Source organism: Nannospalax galili, unplaced genomic scaffold (genome assembly GCF_000622305.1).
Source record: "Nannospalax galili isolate Female #2095 unplaced genomic scaffold, S.galili_v1.0 scaffold356, whole genome shotgun sequence".
Classification (NCBI taxonomy): domain Eukaryota; kingdom Metazoa; phylum Chordata; class Mammalia; order Rodentia; family Spalacidae; genus Nannospalax; species Nannospalax galili.
This window is the reverse complement of record NW_008338126.1, coordinates 2,252,428-2,263,982: the sequence shown is the minus strand read 5'-3', so window position 1 is coordinate 2,263,982 and position 11,555 is coordinate 2,252,428. Positions and strand designations below refer to the sequence as shown.

General features: G+C 49.1%; 1 protein-coding gene and 1 pseudogene across 3 annotated transcripts; one reads left to right on the top strand and one right to left on the bottom strand.

Moving 5' to 3' along the window:
* Nucleotides 1-2,183: 2,183 nt before the first annotated feature.
* Nucleotides 2,184-6,234, bottom strand: Pars2 (prolyl-tRNA synthetase 2, mitochondrial). Of its 3 annotated transcripts, none has more exons than XM_008832989.3 (2): nt 6,137-6,234; nt 2,184-4,339 (listed from the first exon to the last, which is right to left on the bottom strand). In XM_008832989.3, the coding sequence occupies exon 2, from the start codon at nt 4,309-4,311 to the stop codon at nt 2,884-2,886; it is 1,428 nt and encodes a 475-aa protein (XP_008831211.1). In that variant the 5' UTR covers nt 4,312-4,339; nt 6,137-6,234; the 3' UTR covers nt 2,184-2,883. The 3 variants fall into 3 exon arrangements, with proteins under 3 accessions (XP_008831211.1, XP_008831210.1, XP_029419330.1); XM_008832988.2 differs by having other exon boundaries at nt 6,118-6,186; XM_029563470.1 differs by lacking the exon at nt 6,137-6,234 and adding an exon at nt 5,770-6,105.
* A 129-nt stretch (nt 6,235-6,363) lies between these two features.
* LOC103734124 lies at nt 6,364-8,501 on the top strand (annotated as a pseudogene).
* Nucleotides 8,502-11,555: the final 3,054 nt, after the last annotated feature.

Sequence of the window (11,555 nt, the reverse complement as noted above, 5' to 3'; positions counted from 1 at the left end):
TTCACAGTCACACAGCTGTCAAGTGGCCCACATGGTTTTATTCCAGTCTGGATTTTCACACAGTGATGTTTTAAATTAAGTAACCTTGATTTAAAAGAAATGTTGCTTAAGTTTGTAATAATATAAAATTATTCTCCCATAATTTTCCTAATAAACCAAAGCCCTTTGAGAAAAACAGTTTATTAAAGCATCCTGACATTTTACTACAGAAATGGGCTGTAGGAACTTGAAGGGTCTGGGACTAAGTAGTCGAGGAAGTGGCAATTTCAAGATTTTTGCCAAGTTCCTTTATTGATGACTCAGCAGGTGCTGCTTCTATTAAAACATTACTAATGGATCCCTCCATTTCCACCCTAATTTGTTATACACCAGCCTTGGCCTCAGATATTCTGCTATTTCCCAACCAGTTGCCTCTAGGTTTCCCCAAAGAATGAGCAGTGATAGTTCAGCCTGTACTTGTTATTCTGTCAGCAGCTCCCCTTCATCAGTTTATGGCAAGAGGTAAAATCACTGGGTTTAAAAATGAGTAGTATGTGTCGTTCTAATGTTCTGAGGAGAGGAAACCATCCTGCAGGTGTGTCCTACTTCTTGCTTTTGATTTTTCCCCAGGAAGGTTGTAAAGCCCCACATCATGGGAACAAGATCCAGGTCTTGAAATAATGTCGGGGCAGACCTGAGCCTCCAGGAGGATTTCCTAAGTTGTGGGAATGAATCCTTAGGTGGAAGAGAAAGGTATCTCAAGTGTATACTCGGGGTTAAGGGTTTCACACAAGTGGCTATCAGCCCCAGATTATCTTACAAGGTAGCTACCATTTTCCCAAGCATTTTACTGAGGAATCAGATGAGCAAAGGACAATTTGTCTCAGGTCACATCCCCAGGAAGTGCTGAATCTAGGACTATGCCTCTTCAGAGCTCTGTTCTGCCCATCAATCACACTGCCCATGGCTACCAGAATACTGCCTTAGTGATGTGGACACCTAATGCTTCATTCAGCCTGGCCTTAGGTAGTACTGTGCTTTGTATTTGACTCCCTGTTGTGAGACAGAGGCAGGGGCCAGTTTCAGCAGCCCATGAGTCTGACTTGTTACTTGCCAGTCAGAAGGCATGAGCCAGGGCTTTTCCATCTGTGAACCAAAAGCTGGAGAACTGGCATCAAGTTCCTCACTCTCAGCACACAGGATTCTGTATTGTCCACACATTAGCCCACAGCTTGCACATTTATGAAAAGTTTAAGATTAATTGGTTCTCTGTTCCTGGAATGTGATTTTTGAAAATGCTTCTAGGCCAGCATTCCACAAATTAACAAATTTATAGAGCACACACTTGCAACTTGAAAAGTTGGGCTTAGAGGTGCATTCCTGTAATATCAGCACATAGGGAAGTTGAGGCAGGATTGAGAGTTTCAGGCCAGCCTGGACTGCCTTTAAAAAAGCTGAATGGTAAAGTGCTTGCTTTACTGTGTGTGTAGGACCCTTGGTTGAACCTCTAGCACCAAAACAAAGTACCCGTGTGCATGAACTTTTAAATTTTTTCTTTTTTTGAGACAAGGGTCTCATGGAGCCGAAAATAACCTTTTGAACTTCTGATATTCCTGTTTCCACATCTGGTGTGCTGAGATTACAGGCATGTACCACCATGCCTGGTTTATGCAGTGCTGGAGATCAAATCCAGGGCTTCATGCATGATAGGCAAGTACTCTACAAACTTAGCTATACCCCAACACCCATGTGCATGAATTTTAACTTCTTGTTAAAACTTCTTGTCATGTGCTTGGGCGTAACAGCACGATTGCAGAAGCATGTCATGGAGGTCGGCCACCTCATGGCTGACCAGGAATGCAGGCTGGAGAGCCTGGGTGTTCCTCTTCTAGCACAAAGGAGCAATGAATGGAGGTACCACTCTTGTGGGAGTCCAGCTCCACTCCCAGTTCCCACAGAACCTAGTCAGCTTAACCAGTCACCTTTTGTGGCTCTATGATCAAACTCTGCACCCAGGACAAGGTCACCATGGGGGCTAGAGCCTGCTGCTCCTGCTACCTGTCAGAAGAAATGGTTTAAAACACATTTTCCCAGCCCCATTGACACCCTTCAATGAGTGTGGAGGGGGAAAAAAGGAACAGTAAGCTACTGGGTGCATTGTTACGATGACAGATGCTATTTTTGTTTCAAATTAACACAAAAGCTCATTCCAAAAGTTTGGCTTTATTCAATTAATAGAACATGATCTCATGCTTAAGCCACCCCAGTAGGGCAAAGTCTCTGGAGGTAGTTTGTGGGCCATGAGGCAATTATGCCAACTTTTGGGGACACTTAAGAGGAACAATGAAGCAGATCTATGTCTTAGTGGAGCCACCCAGTGATAGCTTTAAACACCTTGCAGATCTAACTCCATTTCCTGTCACAGACAGGGAAACTGGGGCCTCAGCAGGGGAATTCATGTTTAAATTACTAGTGAGTTGGTGGCAATCAAGTCCCCGACTCTCGAGCTCTTGTCTTCCCGGTGGAGAAGGGCTAAGGGGTCTGCTCTGGACTGAATGAAGTGCAGGGCCTGTGGTCTGACTGTGAGGTGGGGTGGGGGAAGGGTGGTCCCCAGCTTTCAGCCATTCCCTTCTTACACTTAGGAAACTCTACTGAGAGGTGACTCAGTTTCCTTTTGCCTCTCAGTCTCCTAAGAGAAGTGTCCACAAGTAATATAAAAGGAATGGCATTTGGTAGTATGACCAGCCCAGAGAGGCTAAACAACTAAATACAAATCATCACAACAAATGATGAGTCAAATACAGGTTTCCCTAACTTGGTCCCACCTTCTACAAGTGGCTGTTTCTGGAGAGACCACTCAAGAGAAGTGGACTGCAGTGTTAAAAGGGGACAGCAAGCTGGGACTTAAATAACCTGTACATGGGTCAGTAATTCCATGACCCCCTCTTTGTTGAGAAAGGCCACCTCACCAGTGTTCTGACACCACACTTCGTAGTGTGCAGGGTCCTCCAGGGCCCTCTTGCCAGCAATGATTACAAAGGGGTAGCCAAGCTTGTTGGCGTCTTTCAGTCTGTTTCCGATAGTCAGGTGTGTCCTGTCGTCCAGGAGAACCTCTCCTCGGAGCTGAGGCACTGCTTCCACAATATCATCATACAGGTGCCCCATGAGCTCTATGGCTGCTGCCTCCTTACTGCCCTTCTTAGGTGGGATGAGGCAGACTTGATAAGGGGCCAGGAGGCTGGGCCAGCGGATGCAGTCTTCTGTAGAAAGAACTTCGATGGCAGCAGCCAAGATGCGTGTCACTCCCAAGCCATAGCACCCCATTTCAGCCAGTGATGGTTCACCATGGACATTGGTGAACTGTGCATTGAAAATGGAGGAGTACTTGGTACCCAGGTAGAACGTGTGCCCCACCTCAGTGCCCTTGGTTTCTGTCAGTGGGCCCTGGCATGTAGGGCAGTTTTTTTGTGACAAGTCTAGTGTCTCTGTGTTGGCTGAGAAGTGACAGCTGGGACAGATTGCAAGCCAGTCCTCTCCAACATCCACTGGTAGCTGGAACTCGTGGGACACTGTGCCCCCAATGCTGCCCACATTTGCCTGGGCCTTGATCCATCGCAGTCCCAGCCTGTCAAAGAGGCTACAGTAGGCACCGCACACTAGGCTATAGGTCTGTTGGGCAGTCTCGGGAGAGGAGTCAAAGGTGTACATGTCCTTCATGTAGAACTCGCGGCCACGGAGAAGACCAAAGCGGGGCCTGGGCTCATCCCGAAACTTCCTTGTCACCTGGTATAGCAGCAAAGGAAGCTGCTTGTAGGACAGTTTCTTCTGGGAGGCAACCAGGGCTGTGACTGCTTCCTCGTGAGTTGGTCCCAAGCAGTAGTCCTTGCCATGCCTGTCTTTCAGTCTCAGCAGCTCCCTGCCCATCAGGTCCCAGCGGCTGGTGGCTTGCCACAGCTCAGCTGGGCTGAGGCTGGGCATGTTGATTTTCTGTCCCCCAATGGCCTGCATCTCCTGGTCTATCACCCGAATAAGCTTTTCCATGGCACGAACAGTGTAGGGCATGAGGTGGTAACAGCCAGGACTTGCAGGGAGGATCAAGCCCACCTGTAGCATCAGCCGCTGACTCTTACAGGTCAGGTCACTAGATTTGCCCTCCAGAGAGAGGACCTGGTCTTCCCGAAGATTCTGCGGCTGGAACACACGGGATAATACCAAGCGCTGTCCTCTCTCTGGTGCACAATGGTGATGCCTGTGGGGAACGTACCTGGGGAGCTGGTGGCTGCAGGTGGCCAGGGTAGAGAGTGCTCTGCATCTTGTCAGCAGCCCTTCCATGACACCTTGGCACAGGGGAGCCTGGCACCTGGAGGACAATGAGTTGTGTGGTAATGATCATGAACTAGGCTCTCAGCACAGGCTCCAACAAATTCCTGAGACAGAAACTGGTGTTGGAGATGTGGATCCTCCCATTTCTAATAGCCCAGCCGATCAAAGCACTACTCTTTAAATCTATATTCTTCAAATGAGGGAAACATTAGCACCCTACTGTGGAGAGAGCACTAAGTGGTGCATGCACAGGCTCTGGATCAGGCGACCTGGGTTATAGGCCGACTTCCCACTGGCCACTCTTTATGTAGCCTGGGACATGTGTCTCCACTCCTCTGTGCTCAAGTTTTCATCTATGATATAGCATAAGCACCAGGATTTACTTTGTAGGTTTATTGTGGGAATTTTTTAAGGTAAGGGAAAATTCTTAGAACAGTTTCTGGCACATACTATGTGCTTGGTGGCCGTTTGCCACGTTACTATTTTAGGATACTGATGAAAACATCTGAACCACACCAACTGTAATCCCACAGCCAACAGCAGAGGACACCTGCAATCCCTTGTCTCTTTATTCCTGCCCTCCACTTTAACGTTGGTATTGCTAGGAATTGTGGCACATGCTTGCAATCCCAGCACTTGGGAGACAGAGGTAAGGGGACGGCCACAAGTTCCTGGCCAGCCAAGGATCCATAATGACACTCTGTCCCAAACAAAAGTCAGTATTGTGTTAACTGCCCTTCTCACAGCACACTCTCTGGTCAGACAGGGAGTGAAGATGCAAGTCTGACCAGGGAGTGTACTGTGAACTTCAGACCCATGTGACCTCTTGTCCCTTGGAGAACATAACACACAGCTATTTGGAACTTGGTGACCCAAAACCTCTTCTGACAATGGGTCCCCTGCCTTTCACTCTGCATCCTCCACCCAAACCAGAAGCCTGTGCTCATCTGCTCTGCTCTTCATCACTGCAACATTCTTCAGCCTTCTGACCCTCATACCTGCCTGTTCTCCACCTGCCCAGGCTGCACCCCAGTCCAAGTTGCCATCATCTTTCACCCAGGCCGTTGCAATAGCCTCTTACTGTTCTCCTGGCTTGCATTCCTTCCACTTTCAGTCTTCCAATACACAGGTGGCAGTAGAGGAAACAGCATCCTGCTGCCCTGAGAAGATGTCTAAACTTTGGACCCTCAAGGAGGGCACAGCATATCCCACCTATGAGCTGGCTACCTCTTTTCACTGCCCCCTCCCTGTTCCAGCTACACTGACTCTTCAACACACTGTCCCCCCTGAAAACCCTCTTCTGCCCATTTCACAGCAACATCTACCCTCAGGGCTGCGGATTGCCAGATAGGAAGTCACTAGTGTCAGGACAGCAGTGGGCGCAGGATCATCCCTGGAGGGCAAGGACTCCGCCCCTAAATCCCACCAAATTTCCATCACGGATAAGGCAACATAAAAGCAACCTGCCTCTAAACTGTCTCGGCCTTCACTACGGGGTGACCCTGGTTGGGGTGACTTCATCACTTCTATTCGTAAAACAGGAAGGTGGCTCAGGCACCGGGTTCCAAAGGGGGCCCTTCTAGGAACTCCGTGAGTCTCACGACCACGTGTGGTTGACCAGAACGGAAGTGCAGTCTTCATTTCAGAGGGGGAAACTGAGATCAGGGACGCCCACTATCCAACAACCTGCGGTTGTGACTCCTCCCCAACTCAAGGGCGGGGCGCACGTGGGAAAAAGGATAGCAGTCCTGGATGTGCATGCCCAGAAAGTGGTCATCCCTGCGGCCTCACACATCCCGCGACCACCCGCCTCACCATCAGCAGCAGTCGGTACCTGGCGCCACCCGCTCGTCCGCCACACGGAGCCAGTGCGCGTGCACCAACTCGACCCAAGACCCGCCTCCTACCCTTCTCGCCAATTGTACAGCCCGAGGAAGGGGCGGGGAGTTCTGACCTCTCCTGTTCTGAAGGCGCGTGAGATTTCCGGAAATTGAGCCACAGGGCCTCGCTCTACCGCCAAGATCCGGAAGTGCCTTCTAGGAATTGTGGAGGTGCGCCTCTATGGTCAAAGCCCAAGTCCAAAGATTTGAGGCTGATATTACTGTCCACTGCCAGGTCCCGCCCCACTCTGGAGTAGAAAAGGCGGACCACTGTGTAACCTTGACAACGTGCGTGGCGATGTTTCAAATCCACCCTATGATTATAAGCTAATGTAAACAATCGGAGAAAGGCACCTTTATTACAGTGTTTAGGAAGCTTTTTTTTTTTTTTTTTTTTAATGAAGCAGGTGGCGCACGCCTGTAGTCCCTTGGGAGGCAGAGGCAGGAGGAACTCTGTGAGTTCAAGGCCAGCCTGGTCTACATAGTGAGTTCAAGGACAGCTGGGGCTACAGGGAGACCCTGTCTCAAAAAGACAAAAAAAAAAAAAAAGTTTTTTTAAATATAGCACGAGGGTTAAGAGAAAGAAAGAAGACAGTAAAACTGGAGAGTACGGGTGTTGGCTTCCTCAACAGAGTCTCCTCAAAATAGTCTTGAAGATAGGAATGAAAACTTCCATTCACAGGGCCTAGCGATTCAGAGCCCTTGATGCTCTTGGATAGGACTGGAGTTCCGTTTCCAGCACCCACTCCCAGAGGCTCACAACCACCTGTAACTCCAGTCCAGGGGATCCAATGCCCTCTTCTTGCCTACAAGGGCACCTGCACAGACAGACACGCACACACAAATCAAAATAAGTCTTAAAAACACACACACACACACGCACAAAATTCTGGGTGGAAAGATGGCTCAGCACTGGCTGTTCTTACAGAGGACCCTGGTTCGCAGACACGCACACACAAATCAAAATAAGTCTTAAAAACACACACACACACACACACACACACACACACACACACGCACAAAATTCTGGGTGGAAAGATGGCTCAGCATTGGCTGTTCTTACAGAGGACCCTGGTTCAGTTCCTAGCACCCATCTGTAACTCCAGTTCCAGGGGATCAGATGGTCTTGTCTGACCCTGCGGGCATTGCACGACACGAGTGCACTTACACGTATGCAGGTAATAAACTCATACACATTTAAAAACAAACAAACAACCCCCCCCCAAAAAAAACCCCCAGCGGGTTCCGGTTGCTGTGGCCGAGGTTGGCGGTGAGACAGTGCGCAGTTGTTGCTCCAGCTCAGCGCCTGCCCCCCTTAGAGTCTTGGGCTTGAGGTGCTGCCTCTGTCTCCCCTTGGCCGGATGCTGCGACTTGAGGGCACTTCCATCCTTTGCCCCCAACTCCACAGTCGCCTGGGCACAAGCTGGAGGAGGGTAGCGGCCCCTCCCCTGTGCCAGGAGGAAGAAGGGCAAGGCAGGTCTGCAAATGAAGAACCCCCCAACACCCCCCCTCCTAAAAGAAGCAGCAAAGAAAGCCAAATACTCAATGATCCTGCATATTTGCTTCTAACGGAGTTTGAACCTGGACTCCCACGGTGGATCACCTGGTTGCTTCCAACCCTTTTGAGGATGACTTCGGAGCCCCTAAAGTTAGGGATGCAGACCCTCCATTCCTTGGCAGCCCTGTGTTCTTTGGAGGCTTCCATGTACTGGGGGGTGTGGCAGGTCAAGTACCCCCAGGCAGTGGCACTGGGGGTGGAGAAGGTTCCCAGCCACTTCATTGACAGTCCCCTCCTTTCCCTCCTAATCCCATGGACCCAGCTTTAACATGCCTCCTCAGGGCCCTGGCTATCACCCTCAGGCAACATGAGCTTTCCCAGCCCACACTTCAACCAGTCTCTGGGTCAAAACTTTAGCCCTCCTGGTGGGCAGAAGATGCCAGGCCCAGTGGGGGGATTTGGCCCCATGATCTTGCCCACCATGGGACAGCCTTCCAGAGGGGAGCTGGGCCCTTCCCTCACTCAGTGCTTTTGCCCAGCCAGGGGTGCCTTTTGGTCCTTCTCTTCAGAGACCTGGTCAGGGTCTCCCCTGCTTGCCTCCCAACACAAGTCCCTTCCCTGGTCCAGACCCTGGTTTTCCTGGCCCTGGTGTTGAGGATGGGGGTAAGCCCTTGAATCCACCTGCCCCCACTGCTTTTCCTCAAGAGCTCCACTCAGGCTCCCCAGCTGCTGCTGTTAATGGGAATCAACCAAGTTTCCTGCCCAGCAGCAGTGGGAGGAGTGGACAGTTTCCTTGTCCAGGGCTTCAAGACAGTAGGTAAGAGATGCTGAGAAGACCTCTTCCTCGTACCAAAGTCCTTGGTCCTTTCTTGGCTTCTCTTGTACTTTTCTAATGACCATGTATTTGCCAAAAGTTGGGATATACGGTCTGACTGACCAGAATATTTGAAGTTTGGGCTGTCTTGGAAGTCTGGACTGGAGGTATAACCTGCTCTCCCTGTCCATCTGTTGGATGTCATGATAGTGCTGAACTTCAACTTTTGGTGCCCTCACTCCCCGGTTTCACTGGCTTGACTGAAGGAAAGTCTAGGAAGGCACAGAGCCCTTATACTTCACTTCCTCCCTGATTAAAGAATCCATGTGAGGCCCCGTCACAGCTTTGTGGAAGCTATGGGGCAATGGGACCATGAAAGCCATGGTACTCAAGGGTAGAAGAACCTGGAATTTTCTGCTTTGCTCTTTCCTGGCTATTCTGTGGCATCATCTTCTTGGGCCTGGTGATTTAGCAACTCTTTTTCCTCCAGCTAAAGTCCTCCACAGGACTTGATTCATTTTTATTTTTGAAGCACTCCCTGCTGTGATGGGACTGGGCCGTGATCAGGAGCTCTCCGCAGCTGCTCTTACCTCTTTTCTGACAGTCTCTGTTCATTCCTCTAAGGGGTGGGGAAGGTGGGCACTGGGTGTGGTAACAGGTTGATCCCTGTGGTCCCGTGCCCCTATTTCTCTTGTTCCCTGCCCATGGAGAGGACACTGGCAAAGTAGAGCCAGCAATCTTTGAGGCAGAGGAAGATGATGAACCTCTTGGCTTCTCTGTGCTTCCCAACACCAAAATAGCTTAGGTGGTGTGGGACTCGTCTAACCGCTTCTTTCTGCTTCTGTAATTTGCTTGGCTTAAAGATTTAACCCCTGCCATAACTCTAGAGAGGAATGAAGAATCAAAATGCAAGAGTCAGAATACACTGACTCCATTTTGGCTAGCTGTTTCAAGCAAGTCCAGGCATGTAAAAGCCTTATAAGGTAAAAACAGAAACTTCTGGCCCCACAGATAACAGTCAGCACATTCCAAGTCCTCAAAGACAGCCCCTACCAATAAGAATCCTCCCTGTACTCAGGGCATAGGACCATCCAGTCATTTTGAAGGATGCTTGGCGCGTGTGGGCTTCTGTGAAACTTCCCTATAAAAGTCTACCCCACCCTAGATCGGGGCTCTCAGTACGGATCCACTGCGTTGGTGAACTTTGAGGGCCTGAGCTTAAACCCAAATAAAGGCTCTTCGCTTTTGCATACTCTACAGGCTCCTTGGTGGTCACTTGGGGTCACAGGATCGGGGTGCAACAGTGTTTGCCCCTGTTACCTTTTGCTACTTTTGTATTGTCTTCCCCTCTATGGTTTGTGAACCCCCCCCATGGGAGGGTCTGTCCTAGAGTCCCCCTCCAATACTTTTTGGAAGAAACTAGGTTGGCAAAGATGTAGTTCCAGGATCTTTTGTATGGTTGGACTGATAAAATGATTTGAAAATTTTAAAAACCCCACAAAATTCCATTCACAATATAGACACATTTTGCATATGTATGTGTATACATGTTTGTGTGTTCACATGTGTATGCACATGTGCATGTGTGGGGGTGCCTGTGTTTATGTGTGTGCCTGTGTGTGGAGGCCCAGAGCTGTCATAAGATGTCTCCCACCATCCACCTCCACCTTATATATTGAGGCCCTGGGGATCTGAGCTCTCATCTTCACCCTTGCATGGCAAGCGTTTTACTGAGTGAGCCATCTCCCCAGTCCTCACAAAGTAGTTTTTGCATAGCTGTCTTGTACGTTATACCACTGTTGCTGATGCAGGGAAGAACAGAATGAAGAAAACAACTTCCCTGCACTCATTCTGGAAGAGGCAGCCAATAACCCAATACAGTGAAATTTTAGTGGGGCAGGAAAATAACTAAGTAACTTGGTCAGTAACCAAGACAAATAGGATTTAAGTACAATTAATATTTTAAAACCAAAATTACCACAAAAATCCATAGGGGGAAGATAAGAATGTTAGTTGGAGAGCATTAAATTAAATTAAAAGATAAGTATGTTAGTTGGAGGGCAGAAGACAAGTTCACTAAGAGAAAATGGAGGGAGTGGGATGGTTCCAATTTAAAATAGGATGCTCAGCTGGGCGTGGTGGCGCATGCCTATAGTCCCAGCACTTGGGAGGAAGAGGCAGGTGAATGTCTGTGAGTTTGAGGCCAGCATGGTTTACATAGTGAGCTCCAAGCCAGCTGGGGCTACAGGGAAACCATATTTCAAAAAGACCAAAAAGGAAAAAAAAAAAGGATACTTATGGGAAGCCTTATTGACAAGGTAGCATTTTAGCAGAGACCTGAAGGGGTGAGAAAAAGCCTCGTAGATATCTGGGGGAAGAATGTTGTAGGCACAGGGAACAGAGTGCAGAGTGTCTGGAGCAGCTGCTGCATTTCATGTAAATCTACTTCATAATAACTATGATGTATAGACTGCCTCAAATGTACCAGACCCAATGCAAGACACTGGTGACTCTGATATTGGCCCAAACAGCTCTCAGCTCCCCAGGACTTTTGTGAACAATACCTGTGATCAGTAATGCCGTGGGAGCTCAGGAAAGCCCTGTGGGAACTAGGGGCTCACAGGGGAAGTGACTCACTGAGGAACAGCCTGCCTGAGGGATGAGTGGGTCTGCCAGGATAGGAATGATGGTGGGAGTGGAGTGGAATGTCCAGGTGGAGGGACCAGGATACTCAAGAGGCATGAGCAGGAAGAAATGAAGCAGTACAAGGGGCATAGGTGGGTGGCGGGGTTTGCTTTGTTTCTCCTAATGTTAACCAGAATTATTAAAGATCAGAACCTCAGTCCTGACTGCTCCAATAAGTTAGATTTGGCCACCTGTCCTCAATAAGGCAATTAAAAGAATCAAATTAATAGTGAAAAGCAGATTTATCAATGCACATTGGAAAGAGGGACAAAGAGATCCAGTGAGCACCTCCCAGATCCATCTTCAGGGCCCTGGCATGAGGTTTAGATTTAAGTAGAGGGCCAGAGTTATGCATAGGTAAGCAGCTGCAGTGAAG

Bases quoted from the DNA above. Each gene is read 5' to 3' on its own strand.
- Pars2 (XM_008832989.3), bottom strand. From the start codon at position 4,311: ATGGAAGGGCTGCTGACAAGATGCAGAGCACTCTCTACCCTGGCCACC.